Genomic DNA, 25,372 nt, shown 5'->3' on the forward strand with positions numbered 1-25,372 from the left:
ATATATACACAACCAAGAAACTCAGAAAATACCTAACAGAATAAACAATGAAGAAAAATACACTGTCATATACTGATTACCCATCAAATGTGAATGACAAAGAGAAAGCTCTGAAAGTTGCAAGAGACAAACAACAAGTTTTGTATAAGGGAGTCCCAATCAGATTGAGTCCTGAATTCTCATCAGAAGCCATGGAGAGAAGAAGGGAATGGGTCTAAATAATTAGAATGCTGAAGGAAACAATTGCCAGCCAAGAATTCTATTTCCAGCAAGATTCTTCTTCAAAAATCATAGGAAGGAGGTTCAGATCCTGAACCACACCCCACGAAAAAAATGACGGGAAAATTAATACAGTAACAGATAAGTAAAAGCTGAGATAAACTCAACCAATCCTATGAGCAATGGTAAAGGGAATTACTGAGACTGACAGGAAAGAGTACTACACAGCAGTTCGAAGTGACATAAAGAAATATAGATCTGATATGAAGATAATCAATAAGGTAATTAAAAATGCCAGTACTATTCTATTATATTGTTAGTATGTAGTTACATCCTGCTTCTTACATGAGTTTAAATACAAATACATAAAAAGTTAATAATCAATCCAGGTGTTTTGGATATACACTGTATAAAGATAAAAGTGCATTCACTTATACAAAGATATAAAATGATATGGGCATGGAGGTATATGAAAATTATACATGCAAGCTGTTGAAGATGACATGGTATCAAATCAAATATGATTGCTAAATATTTATTATATTAAACTGTAACCCTGTAGTAATCACAAGAATAATAGATGAAAAATATATCCAGAAATAATTGAGAAGACTCTCAATATGGTACAACATACAAATAAGTTAACAAGTAGGATTTAATAGAAGTGAGAGACAAAAATGGTATAAGACTTGCAAAGACTAGGTTGCAGAATTGTGGAAGAAAGTCTTGCATTATCAGCAGTGACTTTAAATATAAACAGATTAAAATCCCCAGTCATAAGGCAGAGAGATTGGGTGAATGGATTAAATGGTATAATCTAACTAGATGCTGTCTATAAAGGATGAACTTTAAAATTTAATAAATAAATATAAAGGAAAAGAAAAAGAAAAAACAGAGATGCATGTAGTTTGAGGATGAAAAGGTCGAAAAATTTATATCCTAAAAGAAGTAACCAAAACAAACCTGGAATGGTTATACTAATATTAGATTAAATAGAGTCAACAGAAAAACTGTTACAAAAGATAAGGATGGACTGTGGCCACAGCCTGGAGCCTGTGGACATGGGCAGTTGGAGTGGCAGGGGCAGCCTTGTCTTCTCCCAGGCTATGGCCTTGTTCAGGTGGCCCTTGAGGGCTGCTCCTAAGTGGCAGCTTGGACTTCTAGCAGAACCTTGGGCCTTCCTGTGTGCGTCTTCTCACCAGCAGTGGACAGAGCCCATTCGGCCCCATGGCTGTGTCCTGAGTCACCCGGAGCAGCCTGAGAGGGAGTGTGGATGTATTTCAGTTCACTACCAAAAGAAACACAAGTGAGAGGATGATGAGGATGTTTTTCTGGTTAGAAAGAAAAGGTTGACAGGAGCAGGGTTTTGCCCTGGTCCTTATGACTGAATTCTTTCCACCCATGAAGATACAGAGGGTCATGAAGTAAATCCATGCATCAGGGGATTTTCTGCATCTGGCACTATAGCTGTCATTTGTGGAGAAATGGCTCAGACACAGGAGAACTGCAGTGTGAGTTTTCCCTGAGGAGACTTCAGGAGATTGAGGACAGGGAAACTGATTAGGATGAAGTTGAAGCCAACAGATATATTGATCATCTCCCCAGTCTTGTCTTTTCTGATAGCATGAAAACAGACTGAAGAGCGAGTTTGCTAAAGTTTTCACAAAGATAGTGATTGAGTCTGTGAGCCATCCTTCCATGGAGCCTGTGCTCTAGAAACCTCTCCCTAAACTCCTTTCTGATAAGGCAAAGCAACCCTCTAATGCTAAGAATTATACAGGAAAATTCCAAAGAAAGCATGTACCTGCTGGCAATGCCTTCCCTCAGGGAACTGAACTGTTCTTGGAACCTCAGCAAGTGGAGATGCTTTACAGTAGCTTGGAGGCAACTACTTGCACAGAAGAAAAGATGGAACTCTAGAAACCACTTTTTATCCTTAAGTTCTTAATCAAATTTTGGAAGGCTCCTGTGTTCAGCTGTCAGCCTATTGACATCATATAAGGATTTAAAGTTTTATGAAAATGGTATCATATCCCCACCTGCGATTTGGAGCTGGACTCTTCATTTTGGATAGCGTTTTACTGTATTGAATTTTTGGCCAAGAAAGCTTGTGTCAAGGGAAAAGGAGTTTTATAGGGGATTATTAATGCAATCTTAGGTTAGAGCCTCTACAAAGGCATTGGAATGGCTCTATGAGTAACGGTGACTTTAATCATCAGTCCCATTTTCTAAACTATTCAGGCACTCTGAGAATAGTCTCCTTTAAATGGAAAAGATACATTAAGGAGGATACTCCTGCTGCAACTGTACCCTGGCACTTCAGTTACAGCTTAGTGTGCAGATGACTGGGAGCTCTGTTTACAGTGATGAGTATATGTAGTTGATGAGAAGGAGGGGATAAAACAGTAGTTCAAGCCCATTGTTAAGGAATTAACAGACGCCCTCAAACCTGTAAATTCATTGTCAATTCAATATTGTTCTATTGAATGAATAGACCTGGAAATATAAAGAAAAGGGTTTTCATTCATGACTTATTTGCCTGGTACTACTGTTGTCCCTTGGTTTGCCTTGCATAGTTGATAAACCCAGTTATTCACCAATGTATGTACTGAGTTAACTCTGAGTGATAATTTAAATATTTGAGGTAACTCATGTATAAAATGGTTTTGGGAGCAGCATCCCTTCATTAAATGTTAAATCTGGAGGAAGTGCTATGTCAGCTAAGCCCAAATCAATAACTTCTGGTATTTTTTTTAAAGTTTGTACTTTTATTAACTAGCCATTTTTTTCAAATTAATTTAGAAAACAATCCAGAGAACATAGGGGTAAGTGACATTGAAATGCTCTGAAATAACCAGTTTTCCTGGTGCTTAAACTATTGTACAGTAAGCCTGAACATGTAGGGAAATAACTTCTTGCCAGCAGGGAATTTTAAACTGATTTAGACTGTCTAAACAGGCTTAAGTTTTTCCTTGGAAATAACTTAGATACAAGTTTACTATTTTTCAGGATGAGCTCTTTTTTGTGGCAAGGATTCATAGTGCAACATACAATAATATTTCATTTATTGCTTCTATTCACTTTGACTTTTAAAAAAATCTTTATTTAAAAATCTTCACACATATGCATTCCATGCAGGTATAAAATGAATGGCTCACAAAATCATCACATAGTTTTGTATTCATCACCATAATAAATTTTTAGAACATTTGCAACTCTCCAGAAAAAGAAAAAGCAAAACTCATACATCTCATACCCCTTATCTCTCCCTCTCTTGATCACTAGTATTTCCATCTACCCTAATTATTTCACCCCTTATCTTCCTTATTATTCATTTATTTTTATCCATATTTTTTTTACTTGTCTGTCCATACCCTGGATAAAAGAACTATCAGACATAAGGTTTCCACAATCACATGATCGCATTGTAAAAGTTATATCTGTATACAATCATCTTCAAGAATCAGGGTTCCTGGAGCACAGCTTGACAGCTTCAGGTACTTCTCTCCAGGCACTCCAATATAGCAAACACTAAAATGTGATGTCTATATAATTCAGAGGAATAACCTCCAGGATAACCTCTTGACTTTGATTGAAATCTCCCAGCCACTGAAGCTTTATTTTGTTTCATTTTTTCCTTCCCTTTTTTTGGTGAAGGAGGCTTTCTCAATCACTTGATGCTGGGTTATGGCTCATTCCAGGTGTTCTGTCTCCCATTTCTAGGAAGATTTATACCCCTGGGAGTCATGCCCCATGTAGGAGGAAAGACAGTGAGTTCACCTGCTGAGTTGGTTTAGAGAGAGATCCCACATCTGAGCAACAAAATAGGTTCTCTGGGAGTGACTCTTAGGTCCAATTTTAAGTAGGTTTAGCCTTTCCTTTGCAGGAATATGTTTCATAGGGGTAACTGCAGGATTAAAGACTCAGCCCACTTACTTGGTTGTCCGCACTGCCTGCAAGATTATCAAAAATTCTCCAAATGGAGACATTGAATATTTACTCCTTTCTCATTAGTCCTCCAAAAGACCTTTGCAAGCACTTCTTGAGTCATTGCTCAAATTAAATCTGGGATATATTGGGGCATCACACTAATCTGGGCAAATGAAGAAATGCCTTATTTAACACACCACATATTTATTGTGTTTAACTAAACAGACCATAAAGTTAAATTAGGTAATTCACTACCAAAATATAAATTTCACACCAAATAAAATCTCTCCTTTTACTCTCCTATAAAAGTTGAAGTTTTAAAATATGGATGATATCTCCCTTTACCCTGTATTCTGCTCTACCATAGTCCTATCCAGATCAGCTTCCTTCATATCTCTATTCAAAGTCTGATCACTTTTTCAAATTTTCAAACATTCCTATATGAAGTACTGCTGACTTTCATAACTTCAGAGCTCTAACTTTGTCACATAAATACCTGAAGTTTCTTGGGATGACCACCTTATATACAAACAGTATTTCAGAATTTAGAAATTACAATTACAACTCATGAGTATATATGATTGCTGGAAGAGCTTACAATCTAGGACACTTTACAAGAGAACCCAATCTGATAACCTATGCTTTGGACTTAAGTTCACCAAGTTTTTATAATATAGTTCATCCATATGATTGAAGCACGATAATATTTGTCTTTTTGTTCCTGGTATCTCATTCAGCACATAGTCTTTATTCACCTAGTTGCATGCTTCACAAATCCATTCTTTCTTGAGTCCACTCAGTACTCAGTTATTTGTATACAACATAATTCCCACTTCCATTACTCAGTCGCTGTACCTTAGACCACCTCCATCCATTGTGAATCATAATCAACAGTGTGCATATGACCACTCTGACTTTTAAGTGAGTCTAATATTGGCCCTTTCATCCCACAATGGGATACAACCACAATTCTTTTTGTTACATTATATTTTCTTGGTTTCTTCCTCACCTCCATCCCCCATCTTGAAGGAATCAGATACCTTGTGCAGAAAAAAAATGGATAATATCAAGTAGACGTGAAATTTTTCAAATCACCTCCCAGATATTTTTGAACATGGTTATTACATACTGACAAAGGGGAAAATTCAATAGGAAGATGTAACAATTACAGATATATATGTATCAAACATCAAAATCCCAAAATATATGAAGCAAATACACAGATTTGAAGGAAAAAAATGACGGTTCTCAATTTGTAGTAGAAGATTTTTACACACCATTTTTAATAATGAATAGAACATATAGTCAGAAGATCAATAAAGAACTACAGAAGTTTAATGATATACTAAGCCAACTAGAGCTCACAGACATATATGGAATAATGTATCCAATAGAAAAGGAATACACCTTCTTCCTGAGTCTGCATGGATCATTTACAGGATAGGTCATGTGTTGGTTTCAAAACAAGTATCAGTACATTTAAAAATATGTAAATCACATAATGCTTATTCCCTGAACACCACTGAATGAAGCTAGAAATATAAAAGAGGGAGAGGTGGAACACTCACAAGTATGTGGAAATTTAAAAACATGCTCTTAAACAACCAATGTATTAAGGAAATAAATGGTGAAATTAAGAAATATTTGAGGTGAATGTAAATCAAAATACAGCATACCAACATTTACGGGAGGAAGTGAAGGCAGTGTTGGGAGGGAAATTTATAGCTCTAAATCTTTACATTAAAAAAGAAAAAACATCAAATAGAGCAAATCTCAAAAGTAGAAGAACAAGGAAAGGAAACCCGAACTAAAACAAAGATTAAAGCAGTGATAAATGAAATAAAAAACACTAAAAGAAAATTAATAAAGAGAATCAACAAAACTAAAAGTTGGCTTTGTGAAAAAATCAGTAATTGACACACATTAGACTAGTCTGACAAAGAAAAAAAGAGAGAGGATACAAATAATGAAAATCAGAAATGAAAACGGGGACATTAATGTCAATCCTACTGAAATAAATAGCTCTATAAGAGTGTAGTATGAACAAGTGAAAGCCAATAATTTAGATAACTTGGAAGAGATGGACAAATTCATAGAATCACAAAACTATCAACATTGACTGAATATTAGTAGAAGATTACTCTTATTAGTAAAAAGTTTGTATCACTAATCAAAGCCTCCCAGCAAATAAAAGCCCAAGATCAGACAACTTTCCAGCAGAATTCTACCACACATTCCAGAAGATGTAACATCAATTCTGCTCAATTCCTCCACAATTTGAAGAGGAGAAGACACTCACTACCTCATTCTTTGAAGCTGTCATCATAAAAAGGTAGATTATGATACAACAAGAAAAGAAAAAACAGAACGATATCTCTTGTAGATGGAAAACTCCTCAGCAAAGTTATACTGAGCTTCAGCCTAATACAAAATACAAGGAAATCTATTTCAAAAGATATGTAAGAATAGAAGCAAACTTCACAGGTGTGACAAAGAGATTATATGAAAACACCACAGCTAGCATCCTATCCAATCAAAGTTCCAACAACCTGCTTTACAGAAATGGAAAACCCATTTATCAAAATGATTTACAAGGGAACAAAGCCCCTAATAGCCAAAAACCTACTGAAAAAGAAGAATGGAGTTGCAACTCTCACAGTACATGTTCTTAAAACTTGTTATTAAGCAGGGCCATTCCAGCCAACCCTAAAGGACACCTAGGGCAATATATAAGATTCCACAGGGGTTCCGTACACTAGAGTAACTTCCCAGCAATCTACAACATTCAGATGGGCCCCTGGACCAGATAAATTCTGAAACCTAACCTAGCATCTCCAGAACATCAGATAGTTCCATCTTCCTACCCCATATTAGTGACAGACCCTTCCAATACGAAAAATTTAGACTTACCATAGCCCAAACACCCCTAAAGTGAAGGATGGAAAGATCAAAGGTGGTGGTGAAGTTATACAGAAAAGATAGGATTTAACAAATGAATATGAATGCTGAATCATTAATTTGATATCTTCTTTAGTCTCCAGTGTTTGAGAGAAACAAGAAGTAAAAAGAAAAAATTGTGGAACTGTAACCCATGTCACACTCTGAAATATGTTCTACAACTTATTGTGGTGCCGTGCTTTGTAATTTATACCTTTTTTTGTATAGATACAATTTTTCACAAAATTAAAGGAAGGAAAAAAAGTCGATTGTGATGATAAAAAAGTAAAATATGGGAGGAGCATATGCTTACCCATGACAAACTCAAGGATCTGTCCTGTAACTATTTGTTGAAGAATGCGTTGGAGATCCAAGATGGCGTCTTAGTAAGGTACATGCGTCTTAGTTCCTCCGACTCCAAATCAACTAATAGGTGAACAGAAACAGTATAGAACAGCTCCCGGGGCTACAGCAGGGAATGGACACACAGCGTAACCCAGTCTGGGCTGGTTAGTCTGACTGCGAAACTCGGCTGCGGTGAGTGAGATGCCCAAGCGGCGGGCGATTTCCCGAGCAGCCGCAGCTGCGGCGGTCCGAGCTAATCCCTCCCTCCTTCCCGGGCTGGCTGAGGGACGCGGAGAGACAAAAGCTTCCCAGCCAAGGCGGCCGGGGCCACACTTTTGCGGGCAGCTTCGAGTCTCGGCTTTGAGTCCGCGACTACGAGTCTCGCATCAGAGGGCTATCCAAAGTCTGGGCTGGCAAGTCTGATTGCGAGACTTGGCTGCAGCGAGACCCCCGAGCAGCTGCAGCTGTGGCGGTCCAAGCTAATCCCTCCCTCCTTCCCGGGCTGGCTGAGAGACTCAGAGAGACAAGCTTCCCAGCCAAGGCGGCCGGTGCGACACTTTTGCAGGCGGCTTCGAGTCTCAGCTTCGAGTCCACAGCTACGAGTCTCGGATCAGAGGGCTATACAAAGTCTGGGCTGGCAAGTCTGACTGCGACTCTTGGCTGCGGCGAGACCCCCGAGAAGCGCGTGATTTGCCGAGCAGCCACAGCTGCGGCGGTCCGAGCTAATCCCTCCCTCCTTCCCGGGCCGGCTGAGAGTATCGGAGAAGCAAGTTTCCCAAGCCGAGGCAGGCGGCGCCCTTCTTCTGCGGGTGGCTTCGAGTCTTGGCTTTGAGTCCGCGGCTACGAATCTCAGATCAGAGGGCTATCCAAAGTCTGGGCTGGCTAGACTGACTGCGAGACTCAGCTGCGGTGAGACCCCCGAGCGGCGCGTGATTTCCCGATCAGCGGCAGCTGCGGTGGTCCGAGCTACTCCCTCCCTCCTTTCCGGGCCAGCTGAGAGTATTGGAGAAGCAAGTTTCCCAAGCCGAGGCAGGCGGCACCCCTCTTTTGCGGGCGGCTTCGAGTCTCTGCTTCGAGTCCGCGGATACGAGTCTCGGATAGGAGGGCTATCCAAGCAGCGGTAGTCCCCCCCCACGGGAAGCTTCCTGGTCCGGTGGGGAATCCCCCAGACCCGCTGCGGCCCGCAACCAGCCACAGGGTCCCCTCAAGCCGCGGCAGCTGACGCCCCCACCACGCGCGGCACCTGAACCAACGGAGAGAATTGGATCCGAAATCCCCAGGCCACGGAGATCGGTGACTGGGGGAGACCCATTCCAAACACTTGAGACAAACGTGTGCCACGTGCGCCACATACTGGGCAAAATAAGAAAAACAGATCCCAGAGATTTCACAGAAAAATATTACAACCTTGCTGGGTCCAACACCAAGAGAAATCTGAATAAATGCCCAGACGCCAGCAGCAGAAGATAACTGTCCACGCTCAAAAGATTGAGAATATGGCTCAGTCAAAGGAACAAACCAATAGCTCAAATGAGACACAAGAGCTGAGACAACTAATGCTGAATATACGAACAGAAATGGAAAACCTCTTCAAAAATGAAATCGATAAATTGAGGGAGGACATGAAGAGGACATGGGCTGAACATAAAGAAGAAATAGAAAAACTGAAAAAACAAATCGCAGAACTTATGGAAGGATAAAGTAGCAAACATAGAAAAAATAATGGATAGCTACAATGATAGATTTAAAGAGACAGAAGATAGAATTAGTGAATTGGAGGATGGAACATCTGAATTCCAAAAAGAAACAGAAACTATAGGGAAAAGAATGGAAAAATTTGAACAGGGTATCAGGGAACTCAAGGACAATATGAACCGCACAAATATACGTGTTGTGGGTGTCCCAGAAGGAGAAGGGAAGGGAAAAGGAGGAGAAAAACTAATGGAAGAAATTATCACTGAAAATTTCCCAACTCTTATGAAAGACCTAAAATTACTGCTCCAAGAAGTGCAGCACACCCCAAAGAGATTAGACCCAAATAGGCGTTCTCCAAGACACTTACTAGTTAGAATGTCAGAGGTCAAAGAGAAAGAGAAGATCTTGAAAGCAGCAAGAGAAAAACAATCCATTACATACAAGGGAAACCCAATAAGACTTTGTGTAGATTTCTCAGCAGAAACCATGGAGGCTAGAAGACAGTGGGATGATATATTTAAAATACTAAAAGAGAAAAACTGCCAACCAAGACTCCTATATCCAGCAAAATTATCCTTCAAAAATGAGGGAGAAATTAAAACATTCTCAGACAAAAAGTCACTGAAAGAATTTGTGACCAAGAGACCAGCTCTGCAAGAAATACTAAAGGGAGCACTAGAGTCAGATACAAAAAGACAGAAGAGAGAGATATGGAAAAGAGTGTAGAAAGAAGGAAAATCAGATATGATATATATAATACAAAAGGCAAAATGATAGAGGAAAATATTATCCAAACAGTAATAACACTAAATGTCAATGGACTGAATTCCCCAATCAAAAGACATAGATTGGCAGAATGGATTAAAAAACAGGATCCTTCGATATGCTGTCTACAGGAAACACATCTTAGACCCAAAGATAAACATAGGTTGAAAGTGAAAGGTTGGGAAAAGATATTTCATGCAAATAACAATCAGAAAAGAGCAGGAGTGGCTACACTAATACTCAACAAATTAGACTTCAAATGTAAAACAGTTAAAAGAGACAAAGAAGGACACTATATATTAATAAAAGGAACAATTAAACAAGAAGACATAACAATCATAAATATTTACGCACCGAATCAGAATGCCCCAAAATACGTGAGGAATATACTGCAAACACTGAAAAGGGAAATAGACTCATATACCATAATAGTTGGAGACTTCAACTCACCACTCTCATCAATGGACAGAACATCTAGACAGAGGATGAACAAAGAAATAGAGAATCTGAATATTACTATAAATGAACTAGACTTAATAGACATTTATAGGACATTACATCCCACAACAGCAGGATACACCTTTTCTCAAGTGCTCATGGATCATTCTCAAAGATAGACCATATGCTGGGTCACAAAGCAAGTCTTAACAAATTTAAAAAGATTGAAATCTTACACAACACTTTCTCGGACCATAAAGGAATGATGTTGGAAATCAATAATAGGCAGAGTGCCAGAAAATTCACAAATATGTGGAGGCTCAACAACACACTCCTAAACAACGACTGGGTCAAAGAAGAAATTGCTAGAGAAATTAGCAAATACCTCGAGGCGAATGAAAATGTAAACACAACATATCAAAACTTATGGGACGCAGCAAAGGCAGTGCTAAGAGGGAAATTTATTGCTCTAAATGCCTATATCAGAAAAGAAGAAAAGGCAAAAATTCAGGAATTAACTATCCATTTGGAAGAACTGGAGAAAGAACAGCAAGCTAACCCCAAAGCAAGCAAAAGGAAAGAAATAACAAAGATTAGAGCACAAATAAATGAAATTGAAAACATGAAAACAATAGAGAAAATCAATAAGACCAGAAGTTGGTTCTATGAGAAAATCAATAAGATTGATGGGCCCTTAGCAAGATTGACAAAAAGAAGAAGAGAGAGGATGCAAATAAATAAGATCAGAAATGGAAGAGGAGACATAACTACTGACCTCACAGAAATAAAAGAGGTAATAACAGGATACTATGAACAACTTTACGCTAATAAATACAACAATTTAGAGGAAATGGACGGGTTCCTGGAAAGACATGAACAACCAACTTTGACTCAAGAAGACATAGATGACCTCAACAAACCAATCACAAGTAAAGAAATTGAAGCAGCCATTCAAAAGCTTCCTAAAAAGAAAAGTCCAGGACCAGACGGCTTCACATGTGAATTCTATCAAACATTCCAGAAAGAATTAGTACCAACTCTCCTCAAACTCTTCAAAAAAATCGAAGTGGAGGGAAAACTACTTAATTCATTCTATGACGCCAACATTACCCTCATACCAAAACCAGGCAAAGATATTACAAGAAAAGAAAACTACAGGCCAATCTCTCTAATGAATATAGATGTAAAAATCCTCAATAAAATTCTAGCAAATCGTATCCAACAGCACATTAAAAGAATTATTCATCATGACCAAGTAGGATTCATCCCAGGTATGCAAGGATGGTTCAACATAAGAAAATCAATTAATGTAATACACCATATCAACAAATCAAAGCAGAAAAATCACATGATCATCTCAATTGATGCAGAGAAGGCATTTGACAAGATTCAACATCCTTTCCTGTTGAAAACACTTCAAAGGATAGGAATACAAGGGAACTTCCTTAAAATGATAGAGGGAATATATGAAAAACCCACAGCTAATATCATCCTTAATGGGGAAAAATTGAAAACGTTCCCCCTAAGATCAGGAACAAGACAAGGATGTCCACTATCACCACTATTATTCAACATTGTGTTGGAGGTTCTAGCCAGAGCAATTAGACAAGAAAAAGAAATACAAGGCATCAAAATTGGAAAGGAAGAAGTAAAACTATCACTGTTTGCAGATGATATGATACTATACGTCGAAAACCCGGAAAAATCCACAACAAAACTACTAGAGCTAATAAATGAGTACAGCAAAGTAGCAGGTTACAAGATCAACATTCAAAAATCTGTAGCATTTCTATACACTAGCAATGAACAAGCGGAGGGGGAAATCAAGAAACGAATCCCATTTACAATTGCAACTAAAAGAATAAAATACCTAGGAATAAATTTAACTAAAGAGACAAAAAACCTATATAAAGAAAACTACAAAAAACTGCTAAAAGAAATCACAGAAGACCTAAACAGATGGAAGGGCATACCGTGTTCATGGATTGGAAGACTAAATATAGTTAAGATGTCAATCCTACCTAAATTGATTTACAGATTCAATGCAATACCAATCAAAATCCCAACAACGTATTTTTCAGAAATAGAAAAACCAATAAGCAAATTTATCTGGAAGGGCAGGGTGCCCCGAATTGCTAAAAACATCTTGAGGAAAAAAAACGAAGCTGGAGGTCTTGCTCTGCCTGACTTTAAGGCATATTATGAAGCCACAGTGGTCAAAACAGCATGGTATTGGCATAAAGATAGATATATCGACCAATGGAATCGAATAGAGTGCTCAGATATAGACCCTGTCATCTATGGACATTTGATCTTTGATAAGGCAGTCAAGCCAACTCACCTGGGACAGAACAGTCTCTTCAATAAATGGTGCCTAGAGAACTGGATATCCATATGCAAAAGAATGAAAGAAGACCCATATCTCACACCCTACACAAAAGTTAACTCAAAATGGATCAAAGATCTAAACATTAGGTCTAAGACCATAGAACAGTTAGAGGAAAATGTAGGGACATATCTTATGAATCTTACAATTGGAGGCAGTTTTATGGACCTTACACCTAAAGCAAGAGCACTGAAGAAGGAAATAAATAAATGGGAACTCCTCAAAATTAAACACTTTTGTGCATCAAAGAACTTCATCAAGAAAGTAGAAAGACAGCCTACACAATGGGAATCAATATTTGGAAACGACATATCAGATAAAGGTCTAGTATCCAGAATTTATAATGAGATTGTTCAACTCAACAACAAAAAGATAGCCAACCCAATTACAAAATGGGAAAAAGACTTGAATAGACACCTCTCAGAGGAGGAAATACAAATGGCCAAAAGACACATGAAGAGATGCTCAATGTCCCTGGCCATTAGAGAAATGCAAATCAAAACCACAATGAGATATCATCTCACACCCACCAGAATGGCCATTATCAACAAAACAGAAAATGACAAGTGCTGGAGAGGATGCGGTGAAAGAGGCACACTTATCCACTGTTGGTGGGAATGTCAAAGGGTGCAACCACTGTGGAAAACAGTTTGGCGGTTCCTCAAAAAGCTGAATATAGAATTGCCATACGACCCAGCAATACCATTGCTGGGAATCTACTCAAAGGAATTAAGGGCAAAAACTCAAACAGACATTTGCACACCAATGTTTATAGCAGCGTTATTTACAATTGCAAAGAGATGGAAACAGCCAAAATGTCCATCAACAGACGAGTGGCTAAACAAACTGTGGTATATACATACGATGGAATATTATGCAGCTTTAAGGCAGGATAAACTTATGAAGCATGTAATAACATGGATGGACCTAGAGAACATTATGCTGAGTGAGTCTAGCCAAAAACTAAAAGACAAATACTGTATGGTCCCAATGATGTGAATCAATACTCGAGAATAAACTTGGAATATGTCATTGGTAACAGAGTTCAGCAGGAGTTAGAAACAGGGTAAGATAATGGGTAATTGGAGCTGATGGAATACAGACTGTGCAATAGGACTAGATACAAAAACTCAAAAATGGACAGCACAATAATACCTAATTGTAAAGTAATCATGTTAAAATACTGAACGAAGCTGCATCCAAGCGATAGGTTCTTGTTTTGTTTTGTTTTGTTTGTTTTGTTCTTATTATTATTACTTTTATTTTTTTTTCTCTATATTAACATTCTATATTTTTTTCTGTTATACTGCTAGTTCTTCTAAACCGATGCAAATGTACTAAGAAACGATGATCATGCATCTATGTGATGATGTTAAGAATTACTGATTGCATATGTAGAATGGTATGATGTCTAAAAAAAAAAAAAAAAATAGTCAGCACAATACTGCCTAACTGTAATGTAAATATGTTGGAACGCTGAATGAAGCTGCATCTGATCTATAGTTTTGTTTTTTTTTTTCTTTCTCTTATATATTTTTGTATTTTTTATTTTTATTTGTGTTTTCTCTGTGTTATCACTTTATTTCTTTTTCTGTTGTCGTACTATTTCTTTCTCTAAATCGATGCATATGTACTGAGAAATGATGACCATACACCTATGTGATGATATTAAGAATTACTGATTGCATATGTAGAATGGATTGATTTCTAATGTTGTGTTAGTTAATTTTTTTTAATTAATAAAAAAAATAATAAAAAATAAAAAAAAGAATGCTTTGAAAATGATTGTTTTTTATTTATTCGCTTTGTATATATGTTATACTACACAGTAAAACAGTTAAAAATAAAATTAAAAAAAATTGTTACAAAGCCAGTAATCAATACAACATGGTAGTGGCACAAGGACAGACATAGAAAAAAAGGAATTGAATTGAGAGTTCAGAAATCAACTTCGCATTTATGATTAACTTATTTTTGACATGGTGGTGAGACCACTCAATTGGGAAAGAATAATACCAGAAATGGTGTTGGAAAAACTGGGTCTCCATTTGCAGGTAATGTACTATATACAAAAGTCAACTCAAAATGCATCAATGACATTAGTATAAGAGGTAGAACTATGAAACTCCTGTAAGAAAACACAAGGAAGCATATTTGGAACACTGTGTTAGGCATTTGCTTGACAGACTTTACACTCTAAGGACAAGTATCAAAAGAATAAATAAATTAGTGTGGTATCATCAAAATTTAGAACTATTGTTCCTCAAAGGTTTGTACCATGAAAATGAAAAAGCAACCTATACAATAGAAGAAAATATTTGGAAACCACATACCTGATAAAAGATTAATATCCATAATATATAAAGAAATCATTCAACTTAACAACTAAAAGACAACCAAATTAAAAATGAACAAAAATCATGAATAAACATCTCTTCAGAAAAGACACATAGATGGCCAGAAAGCACATGTAAAAATGCTCTACGTCAATAGTTATTAGGGGTATGCAAGTCAAAATTGAGAGATATAATTTTTCTCTCCACTGTAATGGTTACTGTTAAATAAACAGACACTATCATGCTTACTATTAAATGAACAACAAAATTACAAATTGTCTTGAGGATTCAGAGAAATAGGAACACTCATTCCTTGATTGTGGGGATATAAAATGGTGCAGCTGCTGTGGAAGACAGTTTTTCATTTCATCAGGATGCTAACAATAAAATTATTTTATGACCTGGTGTTTTAGTTTGCAAGCTGTTGGAATGTGATATACCTTAATAAAAAGGAATTTATTAAGTTGCAAGTTTATAGTTTTAAGGCTGTGAAAAAGTTCAATTTAAGGTAAGGCTATGAAAATGTCCAAATAAAGAAGAGGTTACCTTCACTCAAAAAAGGCTGATGAAGTTCAGGGTTTCTCTCTCAGCTGAAAGAGCACATGGAAAAGTCTGCTAGCTTTCTCTGCTTGCTTCTTGTTTCATGAAGCTCTCCTAGGGTTTTTTTCCTTCTTCCACTCCAAAGGTCTTGGGCTGCCTGTGGTCTGTTTATTTTGGTGGCTCTTTGCTGCTGATAGCTTCAGCCGGGCCGCGCGACCGTAGCACTGGGTGAGTTAGGGGGCAAACTCGCGGGAAACAAACCTGGGTAAGCAGAGCCTAGCCCTCTCAGCTAGGGGACTAAAGGACTTGAGCCAGAGGCTAATTAATCAGCACAAAGCTTCTTTATTGTTACATCGCAAGAGCTTAGGTACCAAAGCAGCTCAAGTACGCTAAAGACCCCGAGGCTGGGAGAGTCCCGGTTAAGTATCGGTTAGGAGGGGGAGGGAGCAGGGGCGTGGGCAAGAGGGGTAGGGGGCCAATTACACAAGCTTAGAGACAGTTTCTAGGCTGAGGGCTAAGGTTAGGTATAGAGAAGTGAAGCAAATAACGGTATGGAGAAGTGGAGCAAATAACAGGGAGGCTTGCGGTTTAGTGGTGAGCTACGGAAATGGGCAGTCTACGACAAGAGGGGGAAGGGGGGACAATGAGCTAGGTTACAGACATGAGAGACAGGGAGAGAATACAGGGAGGGAGTAAAAAATTTTTTAAGTATGGCTAGGCTCCAGTCCCTGAGAAATATGCCACAGCTCTTGTCGCTCTCAAGCTTTTTCCAAAATGGTTCCCTCTTAAAGTTGTCCAGGAAGCAACCTCACCTTGAATAGGTGGAGATACAACCCCATGGAAACCATAGAAACAAAAGTTACCACCCACAATTGGGTGGGTCACATCTCCATGGAAACAAGAAAAATACCATGCAGGAACATTGAATTACGATTAAGGGACATGGATTCCTGGAGTACACAACAGATTCAAACTAGCACACCTGATAATCTCACTACTAGGCATATAGTTAAAATAATTGAAAGCAGGGACTGAAGCAGACATTTGCACACTGGTGTTCATAGAGACATTATGTATATTTGCTAAGAGATGGAATTAATCCAAGTGTCCATTAAGTGATGAATGAATAAATAAATGTGATTGATGCAATGGAATATTACTGGGTTTGTGAAAAAGAAGTGAAGTCCTAATGCATGTGACAACATGATGGAATTTGAGGACATTACGCTGAGTGAAATAAACCTGACACAAAGGGAAAAATATTATGTCATCTCATTAACATGAACTAATTACAATATGGAAACTCAGAGAGTTGTAATCTAGAATACAAGTTACTAGAGATTGTGTGGGGGTAAGTTATGGGAAGTTAAGATTTAAGCATACAAGATTCTTATAAGACATGCCAGAAAGTTTTTGTTAATGGTTGGTGATCTATAACATTGTGAACACAATTAGCAGCTTATTAATGATACATCTGGATGTCATTAAAAGTGGAAATAGACTGAAAATATGGTAACAGGATAAACAGTTTTTAAAAATCTATGGAACTACACTATACAAATATTGAACCCTAAGTGAACATACAACATTTTTCATAAAACGTGCTAAGATCAATTGAAATCAATTTTCCACAAGCAGTTGTTGATAGGTGGTATATATTCAGGTAGTTGCTAGTGGGTGGTGTATTGGAATCTTGTCTTTGACATTTTATACGTGATTTTTCTGTAAACCCAGGACCTCTGTAATAAAAATTTTAAAAACCCTGTAAAGAAAAGGAGTCTTCATTCTTGGGAATTGAGAGACTGGTTATATCATATGATGACATCCTGTGTGTATGTATATATGTTTATATATATAAATATACATTAGATTTTGTATTTGTCTTTTCTTTTATTAACTATTTTATGGGATTTTAACTTCTGCAAGTTTCATTTAACAACATAATATTCATATGCTTCATGCTGACATTCAATTCCCTTTAATCTGCTCAAGTTTTCTATTCTTTTCTCTACAAATTTTACATGCAAGATTTCCTCAAGTTCAGTGATCTTTTTTTCTGCCTCTTGAAATCTGCTGCTGTATGTCTAATTTTTATTTCTATTGTATCTTCCATTCTCCTAAGTTCTGTAAATTTGTTTTTGCATCCTTTCAAGTTCTTTATGGTTATCCTGTGTCTTCTGTATATCCTCCATCTACTTTGTCATGTTTTCATTAACTCATTAAAGTAATTTAGAAGATTTGTTTGAACATCCTTAATTAGTTGTTTCAACTCCTAGTTTGTTCCTTTGACTAGGTCTTACCTTCCAGCTTCTTAATGTGAACTTTGACTTTTGCTAATGTCTAGACATTTGATTCTCTTGATTAGTTTATTCTGGAAATTGATTTCTTTCTCTTGCCTAGGGTTTTTCTTCTTGTTGTTGACTGGCTTTGTGTTTTGACTCTTCTTTGACATATGGTTCAATTTATTTTAGAACTTTAACATGGGTTGTGTTTAACTGCCAATTTTTTTCAGCACCTATTTATATGATTCTTGCCTGGCATTTATGGAATATTTTTTGAGTTTGTCCAATTTCTGCAGTTGTTTTACCCCCAGGAATATGCTTTCCCTTCCCTCTTACTCCTCAGTGAATAAAGACCTGCTGTTTTTGTTTCCCTTTCTTTTTTGTCTCTCTATATTTCAACACTTCTTTTGTTACCTCTAGGGACTTATATCTGGAGGGTTGGTTTTGGGGGGAAGATGCCCCTAGAGCAGATCTACACCAGTCTATTCTTTTTCAAGAGAAGATGGGTCTTAGACTCACAGAGTGAGGTGAAATCAAGAGTCTAGTTCCTGGAAAAGAGACACAGGAGAATAGATACTTCAGGGTGCCAGTCTTTCTTGTGAAGTCTCCTGATTCTGTGATTTTCTTGTCCTGACCAGCAGATGGTACTCTTCAGATTGCTGTGCCCCACATGCCTAATGCAGTTCTGGGCTTTATTTTCAGTTGATCCCAACCCTGAAGTGAGAGTACAAGAGTGCAAGCCCAAATTCATCTTTTGTTGCATTAGGTGACTCTTGTTTCATAATACACAATTTATATCTCAGTTATTAGTTACCCCAACCCATTCCAGATGAGTCTTAATCTTTTACTGAAACCTTTTATGAGTGGGAAATGTAGAAACACCAAGAGAATTTAGAGAGAAAAACCTAGGAGGCCACTGGGTTAAGCTGAAAGCAATAACACCCAGGAGTGAAGGAACAGCAGAGGCTGGTCATGTACCTTTCCAGGTGACAGAGAAAACTCAAATGCCAACAGCCATTCCTCAAAGAAGAAATCTTCCTCTTAGTGCCTTAATTTAGATATTTCCATGATCTTAGAGCTGTAAATTTGCAAACTAATAAATCCCCATTGTTTAATACCAGTCCATTTCTGATATATTGCATTCTGGCAATGTTAACAAACTGAAACACTCCCTCAAGGTGATTTTTCAAGGATTAAGCAGACCGTATTGAGGTTACATTGACATAGAACATCTTAAATCCGAAGACCACCTATTGTGAAATAAATTAATGCTGATTTATTAATGTCCAAATAAGCTTGCCTCAGGATCATTGATTTTTTGATGAATTTAAAATTGTATAGTTGAAACTGAGTAAAATATATCACATATTATTTTGTAATTACATGATCTGTACCATCACATCCTCTCCTGAAATTCTGGACTATAAACAGCATTGCTTGTAAAAGTTGCTTCCAACTGTAGGTGAAATTTATTTCATTATCAGTAATTAATGATAGAGTCACATAAATGCATTTCACCTGATTGTATTTTGGCCATTAATATAGTTATAAAACCTTTACTCGTCTCAACACTGGTTTTTAGTTTCTTCTCTCATGTTTCTTTTATGGCGATGAAGTCAATACACTAATAAAACAAGTTGTGCAAACGTTTTTGTGGCTAAATACATTTTTGTATCTTCTGTGTGAATTAGTGGACACCCCCAAACCTGAGCGGAGAAAACCATCATGTCTTCCTTATGACACCTCGGGAAAAGCCCATGCATCCACTGGCACATACTCTTAGAATTAAGTTAGGTATACTATGCCATTCAAAGCAGACTACATGCACTTGTTGGTTTTACAAAATCTATTATAACATAGGTCAACATTTATTATAAATATTGAAAAATAAATCAGGATATTCTTGGAAATTCAGTGTGATAAAATTATATTAACGCATAGTTTATATGTGTGTATATGTGTATGTATATATGCTTTAGAAGTAAAATACAAATTACATGGAAGTAAATATATCTGAAGAATAATAACATTCATGAAGAAGTTTCATTTTCTTCTTTGAATTTTGTTGTACCATAATTTTCATGAAATGAACAATGTTTAATCCCACAATAGAGTCACACTTTTAAATATAAAAATGTTTCATTGTTAGAAATGTATTCTTTCATCCCTGATGGCTAACGATCTGGCCTTTCAGCCCCAGACTAATTTAGTAAATCTCTTTTAAAAATTCTTTCTTACTCAGTCATAAATTAGAGCAGCAGAAAGAATATCAAACTCTGATGCTTAACACAATGCGGTTTCCATGGGGAAGACAGCTCTCTACTACAAATCTAACATGGATGCATTGTCCTTGAATTTTTATTCTTGGAAACATGCCAAACAATCTACCTTGGAAATTGGCCCCAGAGATGAGCAAATGTTGCACTGTCAGCCTTATTCAATATAAGAAGTGCCATGGCATCAGGGAGAAAGACAAGTGTTACTCAACTATCCTTATGTTCACAATAGCTCCGTAGTATACTGTGAGAGAGAAGTCCCAGTTGAATTTTTTATTTGAACGGGGCCTGAACAAAATTTTTAGGTTCATTTACTTTACCTAAAAATTACAGGCCACATACTTTTAAAATAAGTTATCTCAAGGGAAACGTATAGTAGAATTTTCAGGTTCTTTACATGGTATTATTCATGAGAAAAACCTGAGTTTGAGGAGTTTCTAGACAGATAATGCTGGAAGAAGTTTTTCATTTACTTTGATGACTGGTAAGTATTAATCACAAAGTGAGAATGTTTTCATTTATCTCAAAAAAGGAATGTTTTTAGAAGAGTCTTTATATAAATTCATGTATCATTTGGGCCTTATTTAAGTGATCCAAGGACTTATAGAGATAGAAATATATAATTGATGGAATCAGAGTCATCCAAAATGAACATATATTGAAAATATAATTTTAAGAAGAATTGTGATTGTATAATCCTCTAAAAATTTCTCCTGAAAATTAATACTACTGTGTTTTCTAAAATATTAATATATTTTAAATATATTTTATATTTACATTTTAATGTCTGATCTCTCATTTGTATTAAATAAAAGATACAAAAAAGTAAATGTTGCATGAAAACTCTACAATTGTTTATTATATAGCTACATATTTTTGCTTTTCTGAAATTAAATGTAAGTAAGAATATAGTGTTATGAACATGATCTATACTCTCAACCAATCTTGGTAGAATCACAAAACAAATATTTAATGATTTCAACTCTTCATAAATTACTCAATTTACTGTGCGCTTTCTCTCATCTAAAAAATATTAAAGATGGTATTAGCTGTAGTTTAATATTATCTCTGGATAAATGTGTTAATCAAGGGAAGTATTTATAACAGTGTCATGATCATTCCAATTATGCAATATATATCTGTGTGCATGTTTGTGTGTTTCTATTATGTTGATTTATACCTACTTTATATGTGGTAGGCAAACTAAGGTATTTTTCATTCGCATTTTGCAAACTGCTCTTTACTATGTATTTCTGGACTCTCATAATATTTTCTAAAAGCTGCAAGATCATTTCTATAAAAAAAAACTATTTTAAAGTCATTCTTGCTAAGTATCACATTTGATTTCTCAACAGTTCACAACCATTGAAAGCTATGGGAAATGGAAACAACACAAATGTGCCTGACTTCATCCTTGTGGGGTTGACAGACTCTGAAGTGGTCAGGCCAGTCCTCTTTGTGCTGTTTCTCCTGATATACCTCATTACTGTGCTGGGCAATGCAGGGATGATATTGATAATTCATCTGGATCTCCAGCTTCACACCCCAATGTATTTTTTTCTCAGTCACCTGTCATTCCTTGATCTCAGTTACTCAACAGTCATCACTCCTAAAACCTTAGAAAACTTACTGGCTTCAAACAAGTACATTTCATTCTTAGGCTGCTTCACCCAGATGTCTTTTTTTTTCTTCTTGGCGGCCACTGAATTTTTTTTCCTCTCCTCAATGGCCTATGACCGCTATGTAGCCATCTGTAATCCTCTGAACTACACGATTGTCATGTCCACAAGACTTTCCCGGGCCCTTATCACTGGGTCCTACATGATTGGCTTTACTGAATCCTTTGTCAATATTGTTTACATGAACAGTTTGCTGTTCTGCAAGTCTAATGTCATCTATCACTTTTTCTGTGACATAACCCCACTTTTAGCCCTGTCCTGCACTAACACTCATGACACTGAAATCATGATATACTTTTTTGGTACTTTCAATGTATTGGTGTCTTTTATCACAATCTCTGTGTCCTATGAATGTGTTCTTTCTACTATTCTGAAAATTCATTCTACTTCAGGAAAGCGCAAAGCTTTCTCTACTTGTGCCTCCCACCTCCTGGGTGTCACCATCTATTATAGCACTACAATTTTTACTTATTTAAAACCAATGAAATCTTACTCTTTGGGAAGGGACCAAGTGGCCTCTGTGTTTTATGCTATGGTGATCCCCATGCTGAATCCATTCATTTATAGTCTTAGAAACAAAGAAGTGAAAAATGCTCTCATCAGAGTCATGCAGAAGAGAGAGGGCACCAGACAATTGAAATGACACTGAAAGCATAAACACATCGTTCTTTCATATTTGGATATTTAATTGGTCTCTCCTTAAATACAATAGAATCCATTAATTAGTTTTAATTTCTGTTGAGGAATCATATATTAAACCACAGAAGACCTAGAACATTACCGAAAATATGTTTTTAGGCATCCATATAATAATTGGAAGCCATGAAATATGTTTTAAACCTACAGTTTAAATGTATGTGTTTTTAAGGTCAACTAAAGTACAAAAATAAACCTTGGTGCTATCCTTCAAATTGCATCATAGAAATATCTATGCATATTCCAATTTCAGAGAATTTTATTGCACAAAACATTTTCAGACATCACTTTTTCTGTGGAGAAGACATACAGCAGAGGCCTAAACAGTGCTGCTTTGTACTGATTAATTCAGAAATTAGATTATAGTTCTGCCAACACTCTTAGTCTATCGCTTAGTAAGTCATTGAAAATTGAAATCTAATCTTCAAGCATACAAGAAAAATAATTCTAAATCTATCATTACTTTAAAGATGAAATCAGATGATGATTAGAAAGAATATAATGCAGTACTAATAAATTTTGATAATGATCATCATTGTCAGAGTGTAAGAAAGCTTATATTCTTGCAAAATTTAATACATAGTACCTTTTGTTATGAAAATATCCTATGGTGCTTTATAAATTTTTAATGATGTTATTCATAAACAAACAACTAGTTACAAATGCAAATCACCTGCAATATTCAGTCTTAGAGCAAAATAGAATACTGTTAGAGAAAAAAATTACATAAACATTGAATAAAATTTGAAACTACTTTTTTTTTGTTTGCATGGGCAGTCACTGGGAATTGAACCCAGTCTCCAACAATACATGTATCAACTCTGCTTGCTGAGCCACTGTGGCCTGCCCACAATATAAATTTTAATTTTTTTGGTGGGTGGGGGATATGCATGGTCTGGGTTTTGAACCCAATTCTCCCGCATGAAAGGCGGGCATTCTAACCACTAAACTACCTGTGTACCCTAGAACTATTTTAAATTATAGGTATTCTATAATTTTTTAAGAATTTTATTCATTATCTTCTAGATTACTCAGACATCTATGTTTATATGTATTATGCACACACATACATATATATGTGTCTGTGTATATATGTATATGTATATATATATACAAAACTTGTCATTATTTGTTTCTATTTTCCAGCTTTTTTTTCAGTCATTTCTATTATCTTTTTCAGTCCTTTGTTATTTCAACTTGGAATGTAAGTTTTTTCTTGGTACATGAGAGAAATCAAGAATCTCATCTTGTAATGTTTTAAGTCCTACATTAGAGAAAAGTAGCAAAGCTAATACTTGAGAGTGGACCCAAATTATGTGAAATAACATACATTTTTATCAGGCAGTTTATTAATATTGCCTTTTAAAAATATCTGTACCCAATCTGGAATGAGATTGGGTTCCGATATTTAAAATGAGAACTTTAATTTTTATTCTAGTCTCTGTATACTTAAGGAAATATGTTTTCTCCATTTTCCTCTATTGTATTATTTACAAACAAATCTAAGCAATGGTTATTGATGTGTTTTTCCCTTCAAAGATTTTGTATTCTTTTAATTCATATAAAGGTTTCCTTGTAGAATTACATTTCTTTAGTTTCTTAAATGATTTTTGAAATGAAAACAAAGTTTAACCTGTGTTTTAGGACTAAAATTTAAATGAGTTCTCAAAATATTATCACTGTTAATTAGTTTATTCAAATGAATAAATTGTGTATTATTTTCCTCTACAATTAGAATTTAAATAAATATTTAACATATATTATCTCCATATAAATTACTGTGTGGTTTGAATTTGGCTCCAGATTCCATGTTGTCTCAAATTTATGTGTTGTAATTCTTCTTTGCTTTGTTTGCAATTTGATGAGTCTTCAATACTTACTTTCCAATGATATAGTTTTTACTAATCTCTCATCTTGTACATGCATTGTGTCTTTTCTTATATTTACAGGCCCTTTACATTTTCTGGTATTTTTCTTTTTTAACAAAATGTGCTGTCCTTTCATTCATTTATGTAAATTTCTATGATGTAGAAAATGAAATGTATGTTGTTGTTGGTATTGGCATCGATGGTCATCAGGTTTTCTAATTTTTCAGGCAGTAGTAAGGAAGGAATTTCCTAAGTTTTAATTAAATTTGCACAAACTTGCCCTCTTATAATATACTCTGGAAAGCATTTCTGATGTTATTAAATACAACATAACTTTTGGGGAATGTGAAAACACAACTATTTGCATTACCCCTCTATTTTCCCTATTTCAACAGTGTATATTATATTTTATTTATGATGTGGTCTGAAGTCTTTGTAGGACAAAATTTTTGTTCATGATGAAATGTCAAAATTCAATGTATTTCAAAATTGAATTACATAAGATGACAAAAATGAGACTGGAATAGAACATGACAAATATTAACAATAGTTTTTGTTTACAAAAGATTATTTGATGATGATTGATGATAATCTGTTAAGCTGAAAATAAACTTTCTTTACTAAGCACTCACTGAGTGCCAGAAAATATTCAAAAGGTATTGGGTATGTAATTAACTTAGTTTACCTTCACAGGATAACTCTTGTTAGTTACCTGCATTATCTGCAATTCAATCCCCAGTAGTGGAAAATTATCTTCCTACTTGTTCAGGCAAAGGCTTATGACTCATCCTGGCAATTTCTCTATGTGACACACCCGACATTGAGTTCATCAGCTGATCAGACTGATTCTCTGTGAAGAATATACTTGGAATATGACAATTTTTTTTTAACATCACTTCTCAACACCATGGCTACATGAACTATAATCACAGTCTTTATTGCCAGAGTTTTTTGATAGTCTCTCTCTTTTTTCCTTATAT

The 25,372-nt window shown here is 36.0% G+C and overlaps 1 protein-coding gene and 1 pseudogene across 1 annotated transcript; both read left to right on the top strand.

Moving 5' to 3' along the window:
• The first annotated feature begins 285 nt into the window (after positions 1-285).
• LOC143649747 (olfactory receptor 8H1-like) lies at positions 286-22,471 on the top strand. Its single transcript, XM_077119670.1, has 2 exons — positions 286-500; positions 21,505-22,471. The coding sequence occupies exon 2, from the start codon at positions 21,524-21,526 to the stop codon at positions 22,469-22,471; it is 948 nt and encodes a 315-aa protein (XP_076975785.1). The 5' UTR covers positions 286-500; positions 21,505-21,523.
• LOC143649320 (coiled-coil domain-containing protein 117 pseudogene) lies at positions 1,248-2,139 on the top strand (annotated as a pseudogene).
• Positions 22,472-25,372: the final 2,901 nt, after the last annotated feature.

This window comes from Tamandua tetradactyla, chromosome 11, assembly GCF_023851605.1.
Source record: "Tamandua tetradactyla isolate mTamTet1 chromosome 11, mTamTet1.pri, whole genome shotgun sequence".
NCBI lineage: Eukaryota > Metazoa > Chordata > Mammalia > Pilosa > Myrmecophagidae > Tamandua > Tamandua tetradactyla.

Bases quoted from the DNA above. Each gene is read 5' to 3' on its own strand.
- LOC143649747 (XM_077119670.1), top strand. From the start codon at position 21,524: ATGGGAAATGGAAACAACACAAATGTGCCTGACTTCATCCTTGTGGGG.